Consider the following 27433-nt stretch of genomic DNA (forward strand, 5'->3'; position numbering starts at 1 on the left):
TATATTTATATCTAAATCATTACTATCCATGCTGGGGGGGCGGGTTTGCCCCTCGGGTATTATCGGACCACGCTCCTTACTGGATGACACTCAGCCAGCCTTCTTCCTCCCCTATTTATATGTGGAGGTTGAATCCTTTCTGGCTGACTGTTATCCCATATCTGAAGGATGTGCAGACTGCTTGGAGTTGCTATTTTGTGGATAATGTGGGTTCAGCTGACTTTGGCTCTGTTTGGGACTCCTTTAAATTATATGCTCGTGGCGTTTTGGCATCCCGCATCTCCAGATACAAATCTACATCTAACTTGGCTGTACGACGGGCATGGGAGCGTTTACTCGATCTAGAACATTTGTTTCAAGTGAACCCCTCGAGTGAGGCCTGCTCATTGGTCAGATTGCAGGCTCGTCTGGTCAGTCATCTTCTCTTTGAGAAGGCTAAGCAACATACTTTTTTTTTTACTAGGCAGAGAATACGTGAACATGGAGAACGGGCTGGTCGCTTTCTAGCATACTTGGTCCATTTGGATCTTCAACCCCCCCGTTGTGATCTCTTTGAAGGGTGCTGGTATCACTGATCCAGATCTGGTGGTGGCGAAGTTTCGTACCTTTTTTTCTAATCTCTATTCTTCCACAGTTCGTGATTCTCCGGATGAGCTCACTCAATTTTTACAAACCATACCATTTCCTACCCTTACCCCTCCCCTTTGCTCTTTTGGAGGCTTTTATTTCCATGGACGATATTGCCAAGGCTATGGCCCTCCTGTCCCCCTTGAAGGCGCCGGACTCTGATGGACTCCCTTTGGAGTTTTACACTTATTTTCAGGATTCATTAATCCCCATTCTGCATTCTTTATATCATTATATCTTTATATCTGCCTCTCTTCCCCAGTCTATGTGCAAAGCTTTAATTGTTCTTATTATCTGAATACGGGCTCTAGGGTCGTGGTCTCCCTAGATGCAGCCAAGGCTTTTGACTCCATGGAGTGGGGGTACTTATGGGAATGTTTATGCAACTTTGGTTTTGGGCCCAAGTTCCTTAAATGGCTTAGACTTCTTTATCTCGCTCCTACGGCTAGGGTCCTGGTGGGCGGTCGGGTGTCGGACTCCTTTCCCCTTTCTCGGGGCACGTGTCAGGGTTTCCCCTTATCTCCCCTATTGTATGCATTGGCAGTGGAGCCCTTGGCCATAGCCATTCGACTACATCCTGATATCCACGGTTTGTGTTCAGGTCTACTGACCGAGATGGTGAGTCTCTATGCTGATGACATGCTTTTTTATCTGGAGGATGCGGGCCCTTTGCTTGGGGCTGCTCTTGCGCTTATTGAGGCTTTCTGCTGGTTTTCATGGCTTTGTATAAATTGGAGAAAATCTCAGATTCTCCCTTTTAGATTTAGGTGCCCCTACTAAGGAACAGGCTAGTCTTCCTTTGGTTAGGCTAAGTAATATTACTTATCTCAGGATTGTGGTCTCTCGTGACGCAGCGGATTATTCCTGACCTAATTTAGAACCCCTTTATCCTATGCTAAAGTCTAGATTGTAGGCCTGGTCCCGTCTTCCCCTAGGGGTTATGGGACGGGTTAATTTGATTAGGATGGTGCTTCTTCCTAAACTTCTCTATATTCTTTGACATGCACCTATATATTTGCCGCTGCGAGTATTTATGTCCCTTGACTCTCTGCTTAACTCTTTCGTTTGGGGGTAATACCCGGCATAAATTGTCCTGGCGCGCTCTTAAAAATCCCGGTCATCTGGGGGGTACCACACTCCCGGATATAAATCTTTATTACTTGACAGCCCAATTATCTCATTTTTTTCATTTGGACAAGGGGGATAGAAGTAGATACCTTGCACTGGTGTGCGCCCCAGCTTTCTCCTGGGTTGTTCATCCCTTTCAATCGTTACTGCGGGGGGGCGGGATCTCGTGGCTGTGGAGGGCCGGAGTGATGATTGTTGTAGCATCACTGTAAGATTTGGTCCTTGGCCTCTGGAAGGTTGCAGCTTCCGCATATCCATTCCCATACCCCTTTTGTGGGATAACCCGGATCTTCCCTAATTCGGTACACTCCCTGGTTATAGCCTATGGATCAGCAGGGGGATTTTGCATGTTTCCCAGGTGTACACCGATGCGGGAGTCAAATCTTTTCAAGACTTCAAGGGGGAATATGATCTCCCTAATTTTATGTTTTTTCGCTATCTCCAGCTCCGTTATGCTCTGCGGGCTCAGTTTGGTAACTCTGTTTTACAATTTTAATTCTAATTGTCTCTTGGATGTGATTATGGGCACGGAACCTAAGAAACTCACGTCCACATTCTATAATGCTTTGCTCCTACCTTCTGCATCATTATTGGCTTATCGCCTTAAAACCCGCTGGGAGGTGGACGTGGGGGAGCTGGATAATGAAATGTGGGAGTTGTTGTCCTCGACTAAGATGGTTTCATCTTACTCAGCTATATATTATACATAGAAGCTACTTGACACCAATTCGATTGTCTAAATATAGCCCACTTTGCCCTAAATGTGAAGACCCTGATAGTACTTTAATTTATTATGGCCCTGCCCCCTCATACGGGGCTACTGGTCCCAGGTGGTCCGGTTCCTTCATGACCAGATGGGTTCCCCCCTTACCCTGTGCTCTAAACAGTGTCTGCTTGGACTTCTTCCTAGCTCAGAAACTGACAAATTTCAGACTTTTTTTTTTTTTTTGCCTGAGACGCTATTTGTGGCTACTTCTACTTGCCCATATGTGGTTGCAGGCGCTGACTCCTACGTTTTCACAATGGATAGCTGCGGAAATAGTACTTTACCATATAAGAAGGTAATTTATATGCATAGAGGATGCCCTGCTAAGTATCACAAAGTTTGGGATAGATTGCTTGACTCTACATCTACTTGTGATGAGGAGGAGGTGGAATAATGTTGTAAATTCATTGTGTTGGTTGTTCCTCTGCTGGTCCTCCTTTCCTTGCCTGCAGCAAAGGCTCTAAAATTTTGTATAATGCGTTACTTGTTTGTGTATTTGTCCTATGGTTTTTTGTTGTTGAATGTGAAATGTGGCTGCATATCTGTTCCTCACAATAAAAGTTTGCTTGAATAAAAAAAAAAAAGTCTCCCTTGTTCCATGACTGCCTTCCCCCTCGTCTCTCCTTTTTGGTTTGGGGGGGGCCTCATGGAATTCTCTATTGTTTGTTTACAGTTCTCTTTTGGGGATGATGCTAATGATAATACTGCTAGAGGGAGGCACGGGTGCGCAAAAGCATTTTAGAACACATTTTAGTTCACATTTAACCCCTTGATTCCCCCCCCCCAGTTACCCCTTCACTGCCCTGTCACCAGTATCATTAGTACAGTGTACAGATTTTTTGCTGATCACTGTATTAGTGTTGCCGGTGACTTCAGATAGTGTAAGAGTTTGTTCGTGTCCCTCCCAGATAGCGTTGGATTGCCCCTCATTACACCAATCATCACATTTAACCCCTTGATTGCCAGGAACACGCTCACATACACAATAAACCTCCATTGCTAGTATAATGTCTGAACGGATCAATATCTTTGATCAGATCAGCTCTATACCAGCGTTCACATTAGTATAGTGTCCCCAAAAATGGAGCGTTAGCTGTATCAACCCTGGCACCTGCCAGCACATGCGTTTTAGCCCTACGCTTCCCTTAGGGGGAAAAAGCCTGCTTGAGAAATGAGGAATTGCTCGCAGTGAAGTGGAAGGACAAATGGGATGTTTTTGTCCTGTCTTCCATTCACGCAGACACGACCATCTAAATTGCCACAGAGCTTGTGTTGTTGAGAAGCCCCTCTGTGTCCATGACTGTAACCTTAAAGCGGAGTTCCACCCAAAAGGGGAAGTTCGCTTTAAAGATTGGTCCCCCGTTCCCCATTAAGGATTGGCACCTTTGGGGAGCGGGTACCTGAAATTGACAGGTACCCGCTTCACTTCCGCTGCAATCGCCTAGACGATTGGAAGCAGAAGTTGTCCTACCCTCCCTTCTCGTAGTCTTGTGGGACACGTGACAGGTCCCAGAAAATATGACGGGGCCATTCAGGAAGTGCAGCACTACTCACGCATGCTCAGTGGGTACCTGGCTGTGATGCCGCATGCTGTCACAGCCGGATGCCCACACTGAATATGCCGGCGCCTGGAATACAGGACGGCTGGTGAAACAGGCTGCGGCGGGGGTACCGTGGGATCGTGGGACAGATGAGTGTAAAAAAATAAAAGTCAGCAGCTACAAAAACTGTAGCTGCTTACTTTTAAAAAACAGCCAGAGTGCGTGGAACTCCGCTTTAACATGGGAGGGGTGGTCTTCAACAACCAGATGATGAAGCCATACTTAGTTTCCCAAAAAGCCAAACGCTGGTAGAGAAAAGTGTCTGTTTATTTCAATTGGCTCTGTATAATGCTTTTGTGCTTTACAAAGCAACTGGACGTAGTCGATCCTTCCTAAAATTCTAGGAAGAGATCATCATGGCCCTTTTGTATCCAGAAGGTGCTATGGTCCAAACCCCCAACCCAGATGCAGTTAGCCGGCTGCATGAGAGGCGTTTTCCCAGTGCCATTCCTGGTACTCCAACCCCAAAGGACACACCAAAAAAAATGTGTCTGTAGCATACATGGACTTAAGTGTGACACACGCTTTTTGTTTTTTGTCCCTCCTGTCCTGGCCAACCAGGTCACTGCATCAAGGACTGCTTCCATCACTACTACACACTCTGAAAGATGTTAGGTAGTCAGGAAACTGATAAAAGGGGGGGGGGGTTCAGCGAGGGCTTAAACAGGTAGCAGCTGGTACACAAAAAAGGGAATCATAAAACCTTGCAAGATAATCATAAAATATGTAGTGCAGCTCTGTAGACAACTAATACCATATATATAAATAGGATATAAAATTGTCAAACACCTCTATATATGCATATAAAATGATCCACAAATGTCAAATAACTAATATTAATTAGACAAGGTGTATAGACAACAACAAATAGTGTCCTTGATGGATGGAAGGTGCTCAATTATGTCAATCACATCCACTAAATACTTGGTAAACAGTGTTAATAAGAGTCCAAAAGATGACACTGGTGATTAAACCACAGATAAAAGGTGACTAGAGAATATCCCAGTGACACATACGATCCGGTGTTGTGCTGGAATAACAGTTGAATTGCACACTCACCAGAGGCGCAATAATAATGCGAGTTTATGTCGTGTATGATAGAGGTCCCCTCTTCAACCCCCCCTCCTCAAACCCAATTTCGTATAAATATCTTTAAGGAAATGGTACTTATGGATATGGAGTCCATTAAAGTAAAGCGTCCCTATAGCCAAAAGGACATAGATACAGGATTAAAATCTTTGCTCAAGAAGAAAGATCTCGTAATAAGACCCGCTGACAAAGGAGAAGGAGTTGTGGTTCTAAACAAGTCAGATTACATGAAAGAAGTTCAACGAATCTTGGATGATAAGCATACCTATCAGTTATTACCCAAAGATCCACTCTCCACATACAAACGGTCCGTAAAACAATTACTTAAAAAAGGATTTGAGAATAATATCATTAATAAAAAGGAAAGGGAGTTTATATGCCCTAATGCCCCTAAACTTCCGGTCATCTATTGTCTCCCTAAGGTTCACAAAGACCCTGTTCACCCACCAGGGAGACCGATAATAAGTGGAATAGGATCTTCGTGCTACAGGATTGGTCAATATATAGACCATTATCTACAACCCTTGGTCTCAACCACACTTTCTTACCTCAAGGACACTAAGCAGGTATTAAATGAGATTAAAGACCTTACGCGGAATCCTAATTATGTGACATTCTTAGTAACTGCAGATGTTGCCTCTTTATAGAGTAATATTAACCATGAAGATGGCAGATCTGCAGTTGAATATTATCTTGACATGACTAGTAATATTCCCACTAAGCAGAAATCTTTCATTCTAAAACTACTTGATTTTGCTATGCATACCAATTACTTTTGGTTTAGCAATAAATTTTACCTGCACAAGAGGGGTGTGGCAATGGGAGCAAAGTTTGCTCCCAGCCTGGCTAATTTATTTATGGCCAGGTGGGAGGAGGATATGATTTATTCTAGAGAATGGCCAGAACTCCTATTCTATAAAAGATACATTGACGATATCCTCCTCCTATGGCAAGGGGAAGAAGAGGCACTAATTAATTTTTTCGGGTCACTAAACATCAATAATCTTAACATTCAACTTATATTTAATCATAGTGTTACCTAAATTGACTTCCTAGACGTAACATTGGTGAACAAAAGAGGTTTTTTGACATCAGAGGCTTTCTTTAAGAGTACGGACAGGAACAGCTACATTCCAATGGATAGCTGCCATCATCCTTCATGGCTTGCCAACATTCCTAAGGGCCAGTTCATGAGGGTTAGAAGAATATGTACAGATATTAATACTTACCATCAGCCACCATTCTTAAAGATTTGTTGAAAAAGGATACAATACAGAAACACTTGACACTGAATTGGCCCATGTAGCAAATATGGATCGGGAAACTATGCTGTCTGCCTCTGCTACATGGAAAGATAAGTTCTGTCCCTTTGTCACATCCTATTCCATTCAACACAAACAAGTTAGTAAAATCATCAAAAAGAATTGGGACATTCTTCAAGCTGATCCAGTCCTATCAAAAGCCTTACCAGATAAGCCAGAGATTGTCTTCAGAAAGGCCCCTACGCTTAGAGATAGAATTTCACAGATCCACCACCTAGAGCAACATTTTTTGCAAATATTAAGGGCTTTTACCCGTGTAACAAGTGTGTCATATGTAAGTTTAACGGCATACGGAAAAAGAGAGTCGAATCATTCACCTCCTTCACAACCGGGAAAAAATATGATATTTCCACGTGTATTACCTGTTATAGCCGTTATGCGGTATACCTTTTGGAGTGCCCATGTAAGCGACAGTACATCAGCCGCACTACCAGGAGATTAAGAGATAGATTTAGGGAGCACGTCAACCATATTAAAAAAAGGTATAAAGGAACATTCGTTATCTAGACATTTTAGGTACCATCATAACCGGGATCCCACCTTTTGAAAATTCTCAGGCATTGACATGGTTCAAAGCCTCTGGCGTGGTACCAATAAACTTACACTAGTCTCCCAGATGGAGACAAGATGGATATATGAGATGAAAACCTTGCCCCTCTTGGTCACAACGTGGAAGTGGATATAAACTGTTACATAGATAACAGCTAGAATTTTTATATTATCTATGTATCTCATCCTGTTTTATACTTCATATCTATGAAGTTTAAGTAAGGTTTATTATCAGCATTCCATATGCTATTATTTCTTTTTACAATTTATTTTTGGATATGATTATTAAGATATTTATTATATGGAGTTCTTATGTATTCTATTCTATTACACAGTGTGGAATTTACCCACTTCTTATACATCCTATTTATCATGCAGTGCATAGCTTATAATTTTATATATACGTTTTTATAGGTTTTATATTTCCATATGTTTAATGTATTATTCGAAGTAATTTTTGTTACAGATCACATGTGGTATACTTAGTGTATACTCACCAAGCAATGGTATATGTCACTGTTATGTTAACTACATGGAACAACCAACATTCACATATATCCTAATCCCAATGAGGTTTTATGGAATTTTTAATTTTTATTTTATTTATTGATTTTTTTCTAATACCATCGGAATCTTAGATACTTTTTGAGTATTTATTATACTATATTAATATTAAATTTTATGATATTCATTTTTATCTAACAACCCAGATACATTTTAGGTGTCATATCCTTTTGCCAAAACCCGTTATTTTAAATGTGTTTTTTAGCTGTCCTATGAAGTTATTTGTTTTTTAGCTTTTAACAATGACCTCATCGCTCCACGAGAAAATGGCGCACATGCCCTTGTACATGCGCACCGCACATCGATTATTGCAGATATCGTGCAAACATAATGGTCGTAAAAATCATAGGACCATGAGTTGGCGAATTCCCTGTATGTGTGCGCATGCAATGATCCACTAGAAAATGGCACTCAAGGTGTGTGCGCATGCACATTAGACACTAATACGCGTTTGTCTACGAGATAATAGTGCCCGCGCATGCGCAATACACACGGATCATTGGCAAAATGGCGCCTGCTTAATTCATGCAGGCTCCCACAATGTAAATAGACGTGTTCTGACGTCCGGCTGCCATGGCGCTTACCACCCCAGGGCCCAGAGGAGAGCTGTATCCAGCAGATCCTGTCCATAGCCAGGTGTGAAAGGGGACCCCCAGAAGTTCCATTACCCTCTGAGGAGTGATCCATTCCAGGCTACACCCTATCTAGGATTGAGGGGCCTCTGTCATACACGACATAAACACGCATTATTATTGCGCCTCTGGTGAGTGTGCAATTTAACTGTTATTCCAGCACAACTCCGGATCGTATGTGCTACTGGGATATTATCTAGTCACCTTTTATCTGGTTTCATCACCAGTGTCATCTTTTGGACTCTTATTAACACTGTTTACCACGTATTTAGTGGATATGATTGACATAATTGAGCACCTCACATTCATCAAGGACACTATTTTTTGTTGTCTATACACCTTGTCTAATTAATATTAGTTATTTTGACATTTGTGGATCATTTTATATGCATACATAGAGGTGTTTGACAATTTTATATCCTATTTATATACAGTTGTGATCAAAATAATATCAGTGGGTTGAAAAAAGTGAGTAAAGCTCAAAATCCTTCTAATAGCTTTTATTTCCATACACTCAAATGCATTGGGAACACTACACATTCTATTCCAAATCAAAACATGAAGAAAAATATATCAAATTTGTGTTGTTCCTCTAAAAAAAACTTGAAGAAAAGTGAATATTAGACTGTTCAAAAAAATAGCAGTGTTTGTATTCTTCTTTACAAACTCAAACATTCACTATATAAACTGAAAAATGTTTGAAGATTTTGCTTTCCTTTGAATCACTTAATATTTAGTTGTATAAGCAATGTTTCTGAGAACTGCTGTACATCTGTGTTGCATGGAGTCAACCAACTTCTGGCACCTGTGAACAGGTATTCCAGCCCAGGATGATTGGACTACATTCCACAGTTCTTCTCTATTTCTTGGTTTTGCCTCAAAAACTGCATTTTTGATGTCACCCCACAAGTCTTCTATTGGATTAAGATCCAGGGATTGGGCTGGCCACTCCATAACGTCAATCTTGTTGGTCTGGAACCAAGATGTTGCACGTTTACTGGTGTGTTTGGGGTCGTTGTCTTGTTGGAACACCCATTTCAAGGGTATTTCCTCTTCAGCATAAGGCAGCATGACCTCTTCAAGTATTCTGATGTATTCAAACTGATCCATGATCCCTGGTATGAGATAAATAGGCCCAACACCATAGTATGAGAAACATCCCCATATCATGATGCTTGCGCAACCATGCTTCACTGTCTTCACATTGTACTGTGGCTTGAATTCAGTGTTTGGGGGTCGTCTGACAAACTGTCTCCGGCCACTAGACCCAAAAAGAACAATCTTTCTTTTATCAGTCCACAAAATGTTGCGCCATTTCTCTTTAGGCCATGTGCTCTTTGGCAAATTGTAACCTCTTCAGCACATCTTTTTTTCAACAGTGGGACTTTGCAGGGGCTTCTTGCAGATAGCTTGGCTTCACATAGGCGTCTTCTAATTGTAACAGTACTCCCAGGTAACTTTAGACCTTCTTTGATCTTCCTGGAGCTGATTGTTGGCTGAGTCCTTGCCATTTTGGCTATTCTTCTATCCATTCGAATGGTAGTTTTTCGCTTTCTTCCACGTCTTTCAGGTTTTGGTTGCCATTTTAAAGCATTTGCGATCATTTTAGCTGAGCAGCCGATCATTTTCTGCACTTCTTTATATGTTTCCCTTCTCCAATCAACTTAATCAAGGTACACTGTTCTTCTGAACAATGTCTGGAATGACCCATTTTCCTCAGAATTTCAGAGAGAAATGCACTGTAACCGGCATGTACAACATTTGCTGCCTTTCTTCCTTAAATAAGTGCAATAATTGCCACCTGTTTTTCAAAGAATGAATGACCTCACTAATAGAACTCCACACTGCTATTATTTTGAACATGCCCCTTTCAATTAGTGATCCAGTTACACAGAAATCCAACAGACCCAACAGTCATGACATGCATGCTGCTGATTTTTTTTACTCTACTACACCTGCTAGTAAATTATTTGCCATGTAGAAATATCATTTCTACCAAAAACAGTGATTGATCAGGTTAGTGATGTCTGATTACTATTCTTTTGAACACAACTGTATATGGTATTAGTCGTCTGTAGCGCACTACATATTTTATGAGTCAGGAAATTGGCATTCAAAATCGCATTTTGAGAGACCCTACAATCTGGTTAAGTTTAAAAAAAAAAGTAAAAAAAACATAACAAATAAAAAGAACAAGTACAAAAAAAATGTAAAATTTTAAAAAGCAAAAATAGTTGTAGTTTTTTTTTGTTGTTGCCGAGTTACTGTCCTACTGTTACGATTTTACTGTTTTATTGTTAAACATTGCAATTTTCTTTGCAGGAATTCCATTCAGCTGCAGCACCGACCTGTTTATCCTGACAGGAACTTGCTCTCAGAATATACATAAGTCAGTGTGTGCAGCGCTGTTGGATGAGATTTTTCATCCGCAGTTAAAAAAGAGCATATAAGCCGAAGCATGGGAGCCTGGGGTGGCCAGTGGGTGGATGGCCTCTATGCTTCTGTATATATATTTTATAATATTTTTGGGCACATATTTCAATACAAAAGTTGTTTTATTGAGTTACTGTTTTATTGTTAACCATTTCTGTTTTCCTTGCAGAAATGCCAATTAGCTGCAGCACCGACTTGTTTATTCTGACAGCAGCAGGGTCTTGTTCTCAGAATATACATAAGTAGGTGTGTGCAGCGCTGTTGGATGAGATTTTTCATCCGCAGTTAAAAAAAAAAAAAAAAAAAAAAGAGCATATATGCCGAAGCATGGGGGCCTGGGGTGGCCAGTGAGTGGATGGCCCCTATGCTTCAGTGTATGTATATGTAAAAAAAAAAAAAAAGAAAACTTTGGCAGAGATTGCTTCATCCACATCGATCGATGGGAATAGAGGAAACTGTTAGGTTCTTTTTTTTTAGTTCAGCCCACAGGGTGAACGACAAAAAAAAAGAACATTTCCTTTGTGCCCAACATTAGAAGTGGGTGCATGCAGGGTGGTATATTTTAATAGTGGGCATACCACACACTTTTTCTGGCAGAGATTTCTTCTCTCTTTTTTTTTTTTTTTTTCATTCAGCTCACAGGCTGCATAAAAAGCTGCAGGCATCATCTTGGTTTCATTTTATTCAGCTGTAGATTGGCTTTCATGTAAAAGCAATCCTAGTGGCTAATTAGCTGCAGGATTGCTTTTGCAAGCAGTGGGAGAAGATGCCCCTCCCTTCCCCGCTACCTCCCACGGCCTTCTCGGGCAGTCCCATTCCATCGGGGGAACCTGAGAATGCAGCCGGTGTTTCTGCCAGCTGACCATAGAGCTGATTGGAGACTGGAATGGCGCCAATCATCTCTATAGTCTAAGACATCAGAAGCTACGAGCATTTCATCACTTCAGTTTTACAGGACATAAACAGCACCATTTGTAAATTGGGAAAGCATCTAATCACACCGATCTTGGTGAGACTAATGTAAATGCAGAGGAGATATTTCAAGTCTGATCGATCCCAGATTTCTCAAAAAAGAATATCTGTCAATGCCCATTGAAGTTACAGGGGATATTTGCATTCTCTGTGATAGCATTAACAGTGATCAAGAAAAAAAAATGAAAGGGACAGTGTAAAAATAATTTTAAAAAATCAAAATAACTGCGTGCCAGTATGTAAACAGCGGTTGCACCATGTATGTGAGATATCGGTGTGAACGTCAGGTCAAGGGCAGTAATTCTATTGCTAGACCCCCTAGCACCCACCATTTTATTCACTAGGGTGTCTGCTTTAAAAAAAATATATAATGTTTGAGGGTCCAAAGTAATTTCCTAGCAAAAAATACTGATTTTTTTTCATATGAACAAAAAGTGTCAGAAAAAGGTTGGTCTTCAGGTGGTTAGAAGAGTGAATGATGTGTGGCATAAAATTCTAATGCTGGGCAGAAAATACCCCTTTTTGGAAAGTAGAAACCTGAAACTATTTGCTGAGAGGCATGTTGAGTCAATAGAAAAATTTATTTTTTTAACCACAAGTTTTTAGAAAATGACAAAAAAAAACATTTTTACACAAAATTGTCACTTAACTGATTTTTTTGCTCACACATGCCATGGGTATATGTAGAATTACTCCCCAAAATACATTCTGCTACTTCTCCCGAGTATGAGGATACCACATGTGAGAGACTTTTTGGCAGCCTAGCCAAGTACAGAACCACAAAATCCAATAAGCACCTTCAGACTTTTAAAGGGCTTTATTTCCTCATTACACTTCCTGACTACCTATTATAGTGTCGGAGGCCCTGAAATGCCAGGATAGCACCAAACCTCCCCCTCCCCCAATGACCCCTTTTTGGAAAGTAGACACCCCAAGGATTTTAATGAGAAGCATGGTGAGTATTTTGCAGATCTCATTTGTTGCCTCAAGTTTTTGGAAAATGAAGAAAGAAGTCAAAAACATTTTTTTTGTACTTTGCATTTCTCATTTTTTCTCGCAAGAGTCTGAATTATAATCAAAGAAAATAAAAAATGTGTCTTGTTTCCTTTCTTCATTTTCCAAAAACTTGTGACAACAAACGAGATCTGCAAAATACTCACCATGCCTCTTCTTAGATTCCTTGGGGTGTCTACTTTCCAAAAAGGGGTCATTTGTGGGGGGGGGGGGTTGGTGCTATCCTGGCATTTCAGGGCCTACTAATCTGTGATAGGTAGTGAGGAAGTGAAATTAAGAAGTTACACACCTTCAGGCTTTCAAAGTGGTCGTTGGATTTCAAGCTCCTGTATGTGGCTAGGCTCCCAAAAAGTCTCAGACGTGGTATCCCCTACTTGGTAGAAGTAGCAGCATATATTTTGAGGTGTAATTCAACATATAACCATGGCTTGTGTGAGCAATATATCATTGAAGTGACAACTTTGTGTAAAAGAAAAAAAAAAAAAAGTTTGTCATTTTCCAAAAATGTGTGGGGAAAAAAAAAAAATCTTCCATGGACTCAACATGCCTCTCAGCAGATCAGTTAGGGTGTCTAGTTTCCAAAATGGGGTCATTTTGGGGTGTTTGTATTGTCCTGGTATTTTAGCACCCTAAGAAATTATTATTATTATACAGTATTTATAAAGCGCCAATAGTTCGCTCAGCGCTGTACATTACAAAGGGGGACAGAACATGTGACAGAACAATACCAATACAATGCAAAACATGAGGAGATTGAGGGCCCTGCTCTTTCGAGCTTACAATTTAGGAGGGAGGGGATAGTGGTACAGGAGGAGATAGCTGTGGGGATGGAGTGGTAGGAAGAGTGGAGGAGGTCGGCAACTTAGCAGGGGGTGGGGTAGGCTTCCCTGAAGAGATGGGTTTTCAGGGTGCGCCTGAAGGAGAGGAGAGTAGGTGATAGTCTGATGGGTTGGGGCAGGGAGTTCCAGAGAATGGGTGACACCCTGGAGAAGTCCTGGAGGCGGGCATGGGAGACCAGGGAACTAGAGAGAAGGAGGTCTTGTGAGGAGCGGAGTGTGCGTGCTGGGCGGTACTTGGATATTAGGTCAGTGATGTAGTTCGGGGCAGTATGGTGGACAGCTTTGTACGTCAGTGTTAGGATTTTGAATTTGATCCGTTGCGCAATCGGAAGCCAGTGGAGGGATTGGCAGAGGGGGGTGGCGGAAACGGAGCGGTTGGAAAGGTGAATGAGTCTGGCAGCCGTATTCAGGATGGACTGAAGCGGGGATAGCCAGCGGCGAGGCAGGCCAGTGAGGAGGGAGTTGCAGTAGTCGAGTCGTGATATGAGGGAGTGGATAAGCTGTTTAGTGTTTTCTGGGGTTAGGAACGTGCGTATTTTGGCGATGTTGCGGAGGTGGAGTCTGCATGAGTAAGTTAAAGATTGGACTTGGGGCTGGAAGGATAGGTTGGAGTCCAGAATAATACCAAGTACTCTGGCCTGCGGGGTGGGTTTGATGGTGGCGTTGTTGGATGTGATGGAGAAGTCAATGGGGGGTGGTGTCCGGGCTGGGGGGGGAAGACAAGAAACTCGGTTTTGGAGAGGTTCAGTTTAAGGAAGTGGAGCGACATCCAGTCTGATATGTCGCTCAGTAGGTGTTTGATTCGGGCAGAGACCGAGGGGGTGAGGTGGGGGGTTGAGAGATAGATTTGTGTGTCGTCGGCATAGAGGTGGTAGTTGAAGCCGTGAGAGTGTATGAGTTGGCCAAGGGAGGAGGTGTAGATGGATAAGAGAAGGGGCCCAAGGACAGAGCCTTGAGGGACCCCAACAGAGAGGGGGAGTGAGGGGGAGGTGGTAGCTTTATAGGTAATGCTGAAGGAGCGTTGTGACAGGTAGGATGAGAGCCAGGAGAGAGCATAATCTCTGAGGCCGAGGGAGTGTAGTTTTTTGAGGAGGAGGGGGTGGTCGACTGTGTCGAAGGCCGCAAAGAGGTCAAGGAGTAGGAGCACTGAATAGTGGCCATTAGCTTTGGCGGTTAGCAGGTCGTTGGAGAGTTTGAGTAAGGCGGTTTCGGTGGAGTGTAGGGGACGGAAGCCGGACTGTAGGGGATCGAGGAGGTGGTTGTCATTGAGGTGAGAGCATAGGCGGATGTAGACGAGGCGCTCGAGGAGTTTAGATGTAAATGGGAGCAGGGAGATGGGTCTGAGGTTGTTCGGGTCATTGAGGTCCAGGGAGGGCTTTTTAAGTATGGGGGTGATGTGTGCATGTTTCAGAGGGGAGGGGAAAATGCCTGAGGAGAGGGAGAGATTGAAGATGTGGGTGAGGGAGCATAGGATTGAGGGGGAGGGAGGTCGTAGGAGTTGTGAGGGGATAGGGTCGAGGGGGGCAGGTGGTGAGGCGGGCATCAGAGAGGATCTTGGAGACTTCCTCGATGGTAGTAAGGTCAAAGGTGTGGAGTGTTGGGGGAGCTTCAGTATGAGGAATGTAGGGTGGGGTGGAAGTGGAGGTCAGAGCAGTGGTGGGGCCGTGGGAGAGGGGTGATGAGGGGGTAACTGAGTGAGGGGGAACGGGGTTGGAGGGAGTTTGAGCAGCGACGAAGTCCCTGCGGGTTATTTCGAGGGGGAGGGGGTATGAGGGGGTAGCTGTGTGAGAGGGGACGGGTTGAGAGGGCGTGTGAGTTGCGGCGATGTCCTTGCGAATTGTGTCAATCTTGTTTTTGAAGTGATTGGCAATCTCAAGGGCGGTGAGTAAGAAATGTCATGAAGTAAAAGCTGTGTAAATTGCACTATCTATACCATAGTTTGTAGATGCTGTAATTTTCACACAAACCAATTAAGATGCAGTTATTACGGTTTTTTGTTTTTTTTGGGGGGGGGCTAAACTTATGATAAAATTTGAGGGTTTTTTGGATTTTTTTTTATTGCAGAAGTGAGAAAATATCTTTTTTTTATTTTTTTAAATTTCGGTCTTTTTTTGTTAACGCAAAAAAAAAAACACAGATGTGATCAAATACCACCAAAAGAAAGCTCTATTTGTGTGAAAAAAGGACATCACTTTCATATATGTACAGCATTGCATGACTGCACAATTGTAAGATAAACTAGTGCAGCTCTGTATAGAAAAAAAATGGCATAAATTGCAGTATCTATACCATAGTTTGTAGACACTATAACTTTCACGCAAAGCAATCAATATACAGTGGGGCAAAAAAGTATTTAGTCAGCCACCAATTGTGCAAGTTCTTCCACTTAAAAAGATGAGAGAGACCTGTAATTGGCATCATAGGTAGACCTCAACTATGAGAGACAAAATGAGAAAAAAAATCCAGACAATCACATTGGCTGATTTGGAAAGAATTTATTTGCAAATTATGGTGGAAAATAAGTATTTGGTCACCTACAAACAAGCAAGATTTCTGGCTCTCAGAGACCTGTACCTTCTTCTTTAAGAGTCTCCTCTGTCCTGCACTCATTACCTGTATCAATGGCACCTGTTTGAGGTTGTGGACAGGTGTCTTTTATACTGATAACAAGTTCAAACAGTCACACTCCAAACTCCACTATGGCGAAGACCAAAGAGCTGTCGAAGGACACCAGAAACAAAATTGTAGACCTGCACCAGGCTGGGAAGACTGAATCTGCAATAGGCAAGCAGCTTGGTGTGAACAAATCAACTGTGGGAGCAATAATTAGAAAATGGAAGACATACAAGACCACTGATAATCTCCCTCGATCTGGGGCTCCACGCAAGATCTCACCCCGTGGGGTCAAAATGATCACAAGAACAGTGAGCAAAAATCCCAGGACCACACGGGGGGACCTAGTGAATGACCTGCAGAGAGCTGGGACCAACGTAACAAAGGCTACCATCAGTAACACACTACACCGCCAGGGACTCAGATTCTGCAGTGCCAGATATGTCCCCCTGCTAAAGCCAGTACATGTCCGGGCCTGTCTTAAGTTTGCTAGAGAGCATTTGGATGATCCAGAAGAGGATTGGGAGAATGTCATATGGTCAGATGAAACCAAAATAGAACTGTTTGGTAGAAACATAACTCGTCGTGTTTGGAGGAGAGAGGATGCAACAGGATGCTGAGTTGCATCCAAAGAACACCATACCTACTGTGAAGCATGGGGTGGCAACATCATGCTTTGGGGCTGTTTCTCCGCAAAGGGACCAGGACGACTGATCCATGTACAGGACAGAATGAATGGGGCCATGTATCGTGAGATTTTGAGTTCAAACCTCCTTCCATCAGCAAGGGCATTGAAGATGAAACATGGCTGGTTCTTCCAACATGACAATGATCCCAAACATACCGCCCGGGCAATGGAGTGGCTTCGTAAGAAGCATTTCAAGGTCATGGAGTGGCCTAGCCAGTCTCCAGATCTCAACCCCATAGAAAACCTTTGGAGGGAGTTGAAAGTCCGTGTTGCCCAGCGACAGCCCCAAAACATCACTGCTCTAGAGGAGATCTGCATGGAGGAATGGGCCAACATACCAGCAACAGTGTGTGCCAACCTTGTGAAGACTTACAGGAAACATTTGACCTCTGTCATTGCCAACAAAGGATATATAAAAAAGTATTGAGATGAACTTTTGATATTGACCAAATACTTATTTTCTACCATAATTTGCAAATAAATTCTTTCCAAATCAGCCAATGTGATTGTCTGCATTTTTTTTCTCATTTTGTCTCTCATAGTTGAGGTCTACCTATGATGACAATTACAGGCCTCTCTCATCTTTTTAAGTGGGAGAACTTGCACAATTGGTGGCTGACTAAATACTTTTTTGCCCCACTGTATACTTTATTGGGATTTTCTTTTACCAAAGACATGTAACAGAATACATTTTGGCCTAAATTTCTGACTAACTTTGAGTTTACTATATATTTTTTATAGCCGAAAGTAAAAAATACTGTTTTTTTTTTTTTTTTTGGTTGGTTTTTTTTTTCAAAATGTTTGGTCTTTTTTGTTTATAGCGTGAAAAATAAAAAGCTCACAGGTGATCAAATACCACTGAAAGAAAGCTCTCTTTGTGTGAAAAAAGGACATAAATTTTGTTTGGGTACAGCATTGCATGACCGTGCACTTACCAGTTGAAACAATGCAGTGCTGAATAGCAAAAAAGGGTCTTGTCAGGAAGGGGGGTAAATCCTCTGGAGGGCAAGTGGTTAACCACTTCAATACTAGACACTTTTACCCTCTTCCTGCCCAGGCCAATTTTCAGCTTTCAGTGCTGTCACATTTTGAATGACAATTACTCAGTGACAGTGTACTTAAATGAGATTTATATCATTATCTTAACACAAATAGAGCTTTATTTTGGTGGTATTTATTCATCGTTGGATATTTGTTTGGCTAATAAATGAAAAGAAATATGTTTTTCTTAGTTTGTTATAAAAATTTGCAAATAAGTAATTTTTCTTCTTAACTTATGTGCACTGATGAGGCTGCACTAGTGGGTGCTGATGAGGTGGCACTGCTAAGCTGCATTGATGAGCTTCACTAATACACAGTCTCTGTGTGAGGAAAGGAGAGCCGATAACTGGCAGTGCTTGTATACCCTTTGACAGCTGTGATTGGACACTGCTGATCACACGGTAAAGGGCCACTGTGGCACTTTATACCGATCTGTGATCCGTTGTGTCCAAGGCATACAGCAGTCACAAAGCGCTTGCAATCTGCCCCCCAAGGAGTGTGTGGGAGAACATCCAGGTACATCCTCCCAGTACTGGATAGTCACGCTGTAGCCATTTATCGGCTATAGCGCGGTGTTAAAGTGGTTATGTTAGGGCTTTTTTCGATTTTCATAATCTATTAGTTGACCGATTTATTGTTTTGATTAATCAATTGGATAAAAACTTCAAAAAAAGTTTGTAGAATTGTTAATATGCAAAGTTTAAAAAAGACAATTTATTTTTGAATATCTCTTTGCAGTGGTAAATATTAATAAGCAGCTGGTTAGGGAACATAATATCTAATCCACTCTGAGAATAACACACAGAAGATATATATGTATACTATTAGAGAATCTGGTACAGATCATCAGACTCAGAGATCAACATTTTTATTGAGATATAAAAAAAAAACCTAAAACACTGTTTTGCATGTTTTCAGACAGGATTGTAATATAAAAGACTCAGAGGATATCTCAAGTGATAGTCTACTCATGGACATGAAAAATATACCCTCTTCTAAGACATCTATGAGACCAGAGTCAGACATATCTAGGGACTCGGATAGCTCAGAGACTGATGATGGTACTGAAACAGAGTGACTCAAGTAACAATAGAACTGAATACAACTGTACCCCTAGGAGGGGACGAGGTAGAAGAGGTTTTCGAGACAACCTAGAAGAAATCGTGGGAATTAGGTTATCCCGCCCAGCAATTGAGAAATCAGGAGTAGTGGGGATACACAGGTGCCAAGAGAGGAAAGAAATAACAGGCCTTGCTGACACGAACACGACCCAAGAAGGGGATTTACAAGTATTCAATCTAAGATGTCATTAACAATTGACCATCTAACAGTATTGAGGAGAGGATTATCCTTTGTACCTACACAGGACTTTAACCTATTTGACTGGGTTAAAGATATAAATTAGTTTGCCAGGAAACTGGCTTTGAAGAAGGAATATAAGGACAAACCATCTAATACTCTGATGGGTCTGACATCTAGAGATATGGAAGCCCTAAGTGTATTGGAATCATTGCAAGCTGAAAACAACAGTGGGGATGCTGAAATACGGGGTCTTTTTTCCACATTCAAACCAAGAAATAACTATACCCCGCCCTTCCCTCAGGGGAGCAGCATCCAACTGTTTTTAAAATTGGTTGAGAGAGATTTGAATGATTTATGGTTAAGCAGGCAGAGGAGAAATAAGTCATATAATATGACTTAGTCTGAATGAAAGGCATTGGAAGATCTGCACAGTAATAAAGAAATAGTTATAAAGGCAGCCGATAAAGGGGGAAATATAGTCTTGATGGACAGAGCATTTTATTTGAAAATGTGTTATGAGTTATTAAGCAATGAGGACAACTATGAAATACTTCAGAATGATCCAACCACCAAATACTTGAGTGAGTTGAACTATAACTTGAAAAGGACTGTTGAAGAGGTGATCTTCTCCAAAGATGAAGGTGCCTTTATTATGAATGCACATCCAAATATTGCAACTTTTTATGTCTCACCTATGGTACACAAACATAAAGAAAAACCTCCTGGCCACCCTATTATATTGGGCAATAACAATCTTACAGAAGGAGCAAGCAAATATCTACATTATATCATGCATCCATTTGTATATAGTTTACCTTCATATATCGAAGATACACAACACTTTGTAAACAGACTAATAGATATCACAATGGAAGATGATGTGTGGTTAGCTAGTCTAGATGTGGAGGCTTTATATAGTAATCAGTCATGACTTGGGTCTAAAAACTTGTAAATCCTTTCTGGAAACTAGAGGCAAACTATTTGAGAACCATACCACATTCACTCTCCAACTTTTGCAGTTTGTATTGGAACACAATTTTTTCCTATTTTATGGTAAAGTATATAGACAGCGCAGAGGAACTGCGATGGGTTCATCGTGCACACCTACGTATGCAAAACTTTTTCTTGGGTGGCGGGAGTGTACTATGGTCTTTGTGGAAGAACTAGAATGTTTTATGTCACACACTCTTATGTGGGCAAGATTCATTGATGATGTATTCATATTATGGCAGGGTCAAAAGGATCTGTTTGTGGAATTTGTAGCCACCTTAAATCAAAACAATATTGGGATGTACTTTACGAGTGAAATTAAATATAGCATACATTTTTTGGACTTAGAAATTACGTGACCTATTTTAATTCTTTATACTCCTGACGAAGCTCTGTTTTCTGGAGCGAAACATGTAGTTTCTTTTTTCTTTGGGTCTTTCTTTGGGAGCACTTTTGAATGCACATGGTATTCACTACTCTCCCCCCTTTTTTTGGATAGGTCTGTACTGCGTTTTACAGTGCAAAATTTTCATTCCTCAAGACACTGAGGTATTTTTGACTGGATATGGTGACGTATGGGGCTTATCCATTTCAGGCTGACACTTAAGCCCTTGGATGAGTGTACCTGTTTTACAGATCTGTAGCAAGATAGATTATACTATCTAATTAGTTTTGTCCATGGGGTAACTTCATTTCCATAACAGAGATTATATATTCAAGCTGATAGGCTTATGATCAAACTACAGTGACTCTTTGTATGCCGTCACTTCATCTAAAACGGTATGGTATTTGTTTTGGTCTGGTGTTATTAATAATTTGGATGTAAGGTAAATAATTGCAATGGTATCCAGTCATATTGTTGTGCACAGTACATTCCACTCCAATAGGCATTAATTACAGCTGAGCATACTTTTTTTATATATTTGAATAAAGGTTATATATTTTAGATTCATCAATTGGCCAGATGATGCGTAGGGAAACACACCCTTGTCCAGTATAGATTTGTTATTTGCCAAGGATGATGATTTACAATTAGGGCTTAGTTCAATAGTTAATTAGAATTGTAATAGAATATTATGGATGACAGACTCCCTTGTCATAGGCAAGTAGATGGACACAAGATCCCTGTGTCTGCTTTCACTTAAAGCTTGGTACACACTATGAATTTTTTTCATTCAACCCAGCAGGCTGAATGAAAAAAACTGACAGGTCTCTGTACTAAAGCTGGGTACACACTTTAAGAAAATCAGGCAAACAATCAACCAGTTTTCCTTGATGTTTCACAGCAAGTCGAACCCGAGGATGGTACTAATTGTACAAAAATTCTGAAACCGCAAAGGGCTTTTTTTTTTTTTTTTTAAATGTAGCTTTGGTTATTGTTTTTTATTTCTGATCATGCGCAGTCTTTCGTATCAGATTATTTTCTTTTATGAAAACAGTACGCTTTAAACAAATATTGTTAGTTCTGTTTACGTACACTGAAAATTCTGGAGTATGTCCCTTCAAAAATATTCGTTTGGAAAGTCTGAATCAGATGTCCAAAGTTGTGTACACACTATAAAGGCTGAGACTTTTTTGAATGGATATAATCCATTTTAAATTTAATGCACAATTCTGCTAAACTTTTACTTTAACTTTAAATGTAATGCCTTGTATTGCCTCCAGTCTATCAGCTCACAGCTTCTCTGGGTTCAGATGCTGATCTTCCCTGCACAGAGCCCTTAAACTGATTTGTAAACATTGGATTTTTTTTTTTTAACAACCAATTCATCAATTTATCATACTTACCTGCTTTAATGGTTTTGCACAGAGCAGCCCCGATTCTCCTTTTCTGGGGTCCCACGCTGGCGCTTCTGGCAACTCCTGCCTTCAGAGTGCTCCTTAGTATAGAGTGCCCCAATAAGAAGTTAAAAATAAGGCTGAATGCTTCACTGAGTGGAACAGGCATTCAGGGCCCTATCCATTCAGAGACATATGCCCAGCATGCAGAATACCTGCAGTTAACAGAATATCAGCAGCTAAGTTTTCCATGTGCAACCGGCCTGAGTTGGCTTTACTGTGCTATGCACTGATTTGGTTGGAGGGATTTTTGATTCCTTTAGTCCCTTTTCACCATAAAGTATCATTATAGCATCTCATTCCACTTGTGAAAGAGAGAAAGGTGCATTCATTTGAGGTGCTTGGGAGTATCTGAACTCTTATTACAAACATCTAATCAAAATTTTGTTATATTAACAAGAAAAAATGTAGGGAGTGGACAGATGCCCTATAGCTATGCCTGGATGAAAAACTAAAGACTGACCATGCAGGAATCAGTGGTACTGAAACTATAGCCTGCAGTTTGTGGTTTTATGGACCCTGCAATAATATCTTGCATGCAGGGCTTTTCCTTGCAGGCTGGAGTCAGTGTATATAGAGAAGCAACAGGTGTTGGGTGCTAAAACGCAGATAGTTTCAGTTCATGTTAGCTAACACTTTCAGGCAGATTGAAATCCTGCCTAGTTCTAGCCATGATGTTATCCACGAAAAAAGAGAAGCATGTATCTTTGAACACTGTTCCATTTTTGAAACGTTTGTTTGCATAGGAGTTGCTATCACAAGTGGATTAAAAACACCCCCAAGTCAATGTTGTAATTTCAGGCAAAATTCTAGCTGTGCAGAAGACTACAAGCAACACAAGTGGGGTTTATTTACTAGAGGTGGAGAGTGCAAAGTCAAGCTCACTTCTGCATAGAACCCAACCAGCTTCCAGGTTTTATTGCCAAAGCTTAACTGAGCAAGCTGAGGTTAGAAGCTGATTGGTTTCTATGCAGAAGTGAGTCTGATTTTTGCGCACTCCAGCTATCTTGAGAAATGCATTTTATTGATAAGTTATGCTGTCAGTACAATAGATAAGGCCTGCTCTCAACCTGAACCAGAGAAAACACAATTTACGTTATTACCCAGAGTTTTGATACAAAGTTTATTACACAATTTAACGATTGCATCCATCTGATATTGCTTCCATCTGTGCCTCATCCCTTTCATTTTCAATTTCTGTGTAGTAGTGCTTGGGAGCCCTCCGGATGTTCATGCACAGATTTTCTATCGTTGGATTACATGTGGCTCATCATTTGGACATAGATACATGCATACACACAGTGTATGTTATTAATTTATACTGTTAATGAAGTACAGTTAACTTTAGCAGTAAATGTGCTAAATGTTATATATATGCTACATAATATATAGCGTTCCTTAGGCCTACAACTTTGAGTTTCCTATGGGTTAAACATAACAGTAATACACAAATCGTGAATACATTTTATAGAATTATCCAAACATAATCTGTAGCTTTAACCATTTCAGTAACTAGCAGTAAAACTAAATATTTTGTTTCAAAAGTTTTTTTGTTTGTTTTTTTTAAGTACAGTACATAACATTTTAAATTGACAATATTCCCCCCAAAAAAGGAATAAAGATTGATGCACACAGGTATAAAGTGAATGTTTTAGCAATATTGGAAAATTTAATTAAAAAAGAAGTGGCTATGTTACTTATAGTATTAGTGTTCTATTTTGGGAAAAAGAACTACTGTATACCAAAGGTTAATCATTATAAGAGTGAGCAAATTGGCAAAACTAATGTTTATAAAAAAAAATTACCACCTATTATATTTATTAAAAGTCTACATTTTTGAACATTAATTTAATTTTGTTGTCTGCTCTGTATTTGCAGCTCCTCATATATTGTGAAGCTCATCAATTTAAAGTTGCATTGAATGGACATCATCTGCTGGATTATAGGCACCGATTTAAAGACCTGAGTATGATCAATGAGGTTTCAATTCATGGAGACATACAAGTGTATGACATCCGGGTCTGGTAGAAAACAGTATGCCAGATGCATAAATATGACTGGTCACATGATTTCCTTAAGATTATTGAATATATTTCACAAATATAATGACCATTACTGAGGCATTACTTCTGAAATGACTTAAATTAGCTGCCTAATTATTTGGATCAGAAAGATATTATGTAGTACCAATTTTGTCATGGCTTTTCACTAAAATATATTCATATTGTATTCAATGTACTGTAAACTTCTCAAACTCCATTCAAGGCTCATTATTCCAATGATTGACCTCAATATCCAGTGGAGGGTGTAGGCCAGAGTCGGAGACCATGGAAGCTGCTGTCACTTTTGCTGTCCCATGTTTCAGAGTTTTGGGGTGTTTTACGAGAGATCAGTGCCACCATTCAAGCACATTAGGGCATTTGTCAAGTGTAAGTGGTTATTTTCTATGTTTTCTTAAGTTAACATGTTTCCTTTGAGATTGTTAACTTACAAAAAGTATGAAAAAATTTAAGACACCTAGATATTTTGTGACACATCCATTGTGAGTCACAAACCCCATAATGACTTAGATCCACGATGCTTTTTAGCTTGTGTTCGAGAGTTGTGTATAAAACTGAATTTATACTAGTTACTACACTACAGTATAACACTTTTAAACTTACCCATTGCTGAGGGCAATACCTCTGGCACACAGATTTACTGTATAATTATTCTACAGTTCTCAAAATAAACATATAAAGAATACTGTGATTAATGTAAATGAAAAGCATTAGCTACTAAAAGCAAAAGCTATTTGCACTTCCTCCACTGTAAGGAGGACATACTTTTGGAAGGGTGAAGGGTGCCCAGGTAGTACCGAAAGTGAACATCATCAGGAATAAGTATATATACACTATATTTCCAGAAGTATTGGGATGCCTGCCTTTACCCGCACATTAACTTTAATGGCATCCCAGTCCTAGTCTGTAGGGTTCAATACTGAGTTGGTCCACCCTTTGCAGCTGTAGCAGCTTCAACCCTTCTGGGAAGGCTGTCCACAAGGTTTAGGAGTGTATCTAGGGGAATGTTTGACCATTCTTCCAGAAGTGCATTTGTGAGGTCAGGCACTGATGTCAGACAAGAAGGCCTGGCTCACGGTCTCCGCTCTAATTCATCCCAAAGGTGTTCTATCAGGTTGAGGTCAGATCTTTGTGCAGGCCAGTCAAGTTCCTCCATCCCAAACTCGCACATCCATGTCTTTATGGACCTTGCTTTGTACACTGGTGCACAGTCATGTTGGAACAGGAAGGGGCCATCCCCACACTGTTCCCACAAAGTTGCAGAAACATGAAATTGTCCAAAATGTCTTGGTATGCTGACACTTTAGGAATTCCCTTCACTAGAACTAAGGGGCCAAGCCCAAGCCCTGAAAAACAACCCCAAGCCATAATCCCCCCTCTACCAAACTTTGCATTTGGCACAGTGTAGTCAGGCAAGTACTGTTCTCCTGGCAGCCGCCAAACCCAGATACGTACATCGGATTGTCAAGAGAAGCTTGATTTGTCACTCTCCACTGCTCTAGAGTCCAGTGGCGGCATGTTTTACAACACTGCATCCGATGCTTTGCATTGCACTTGGTGATGTAAGGCTGCTCGGCCATGTAAACCTATTCCATGAAGCTCTCTGCGCACTGTTGTGCTAATCTGAAGGCCATTCATTTTACTTCTCCTACCACTTCGTGGCTGAGTTGCTGTTCCCAGTTGCTTCCACTTTTATAGTACCACTAACAGTTGACCATGGAATATTTAGTAGCAAGGAAATTTCACATATGGACCTATTGCACAGGTGGCAACCTATCACAGTACCACGCTTGAATTCACTGAGCTCCTAAGAGCGACCCATTCTTTCACAAATGTTTGTAGAAGTAGTCTGCATGCCTAGGTGCTTGATTTTATACACCTGTGGCCATGGAGGTGATTGGAACACCTGAATCCAATGATTTGGAGGGCCATCCCAATACTTTGGGCAATATAGTGTATAATGTATAGCTTCTTCATTGGTCTTCCTCACACATTTGCATTTGGGCACATCCAGCATCTACTCAGAGCAAATACAATGAGAGCCTAAGCTTAAACCTTTTCCATGTTGTATATTACAGATGTATACTTATTTTAAATTTCTTAGCTGTCTATGTAAATGTTTTTCTTACTAATAGGGATTATGAACAGCTCGCCTAGCTTACATAATGCTGATAGCCTTTATGATATTTGGAAGATGTACAGTTTTTAGGTAATGTTTCTTATTAAATGAAGTGTGATCCAGTAGCTTGTATTTCAGCATTTACCCAGTCTACAGAAATGGATGGTCATTTTCTTAAATGGCTGAAATTAGAATAGGGTACCACAGAATTGTGGCAAAAAATCCTATCGCTTTAATGCTTTTATCTTTGTTACTTTATTTTATTGAGCACTTTTAATCCACGAATATGTTTTATACATCTGTATGTTAATCATAATGTATCATTTAAAAACGATATTTGCTGCAATTAAAAATGATATATTATTTCTATCAAGTTGTGTTGTAGCTTGATTTCAGCTTTATGCACAAACTGCAATAAAGATCTTTAGATTAAATAACTACATTATTATTTTTGTGGCACTTGCAAGACCCCCTCTGAACTGAAATTATCTGTCTCAAAACTTATGATGGTTGCGGGCACTGACACTTCTTACCTCTTCCTAGAGGATCTGGTAAAAAAATAATCCGTTCCACCTACGATAGATCCACAGGTGTCCTGCCTCAGCAAAACGGTCATCTTAGCGAAAGGCAGTCAAACATTTCAGCTGTTTACTCTTGCAGGTTCACACTTGAACCTTGTTTTATCACCATGTTGCTTTCCAAAGCACTAGCCAGAGTCCTGTTTTCAGGAACTAAGCTCTGAAGGGTCTTCTACATATGCAATTGGCCTGAGGGTTCAATTGGCGTAAACTAGCAACCTCCATTGAATGCTTCACTAGATGCAGCTGAACTAATCTCCCACATTTGCTCTGCAACTATTGCATTTTAGAGGATTCTGTAGCTTAAAGCCCCACCCTGGACAAAAACTTTTTTTTTTTTCTTCCCCCTGGCCCTCCAACCCCCCTCAAACCCCCCCTGTAAATCTTTCTCCCCCTTTCCTTGTGAAGCTAGGTGTACTCCTCTAATACCCCCATCCAGGTCATATACTGCCCCTGTTTCTGCGTGACGGGACCACCAATGTGATTCCTCCCCCAGATCATCAGTCCCCTTCTGGATCCTGAGTTTTAACCATTCCATACTCTATCCAAAACCCCCTAAAAAGGTTTTGGCTTTACGTGCACTTTTAAAGAGTTTCTAGGAAAGAAGCAGAGATAACCCAGGGAAAATTGGAAGCATTCTGAGATATGTTCAATGCCTCCCCAGACC

General features: G+C 40.8%; 1 protein-coding gene across 1 annotated transcript in view; it reads left to right on the plus strand.

Moving 5' to 3' along the window:
* Window positions 1-26557, plus strand: part of LGALS8 (galectin 8) — a 72873-nt gene extending 46316 nt beyond the window's left edge. Inside the window, exon 9 of the mRNA XM_089694186.1 lies at window positions 23888-26557. Coding sequence (XP_089550312.1) covers window positions 23888-24037 — 150 coding nt within the window. The 3' untranslated portion in view covers window positions 24038-26557. The remainder of the gene's footprint in view (window positions 1-23887) is intronic.
* The last annotated feature ends 876 nt before the right edge of the window (window positions 26558-27433 follow it).

This window comes from Staurois parvus, unplaced genomic scaffold (genome assembly GCF_062004578.1).
Source record: "Staurois parvus isolate SC_StPar_1 unplaced genomic scaffold, SC_StPar_1.0 ptg000655l, whole genome shotgun sequence".
Taxonomy (NCBI): Eukaryota; Metazoa; Chordata; class Amphibia; order Anura; family Ranidae; genus Staurois; species Staurois parvus.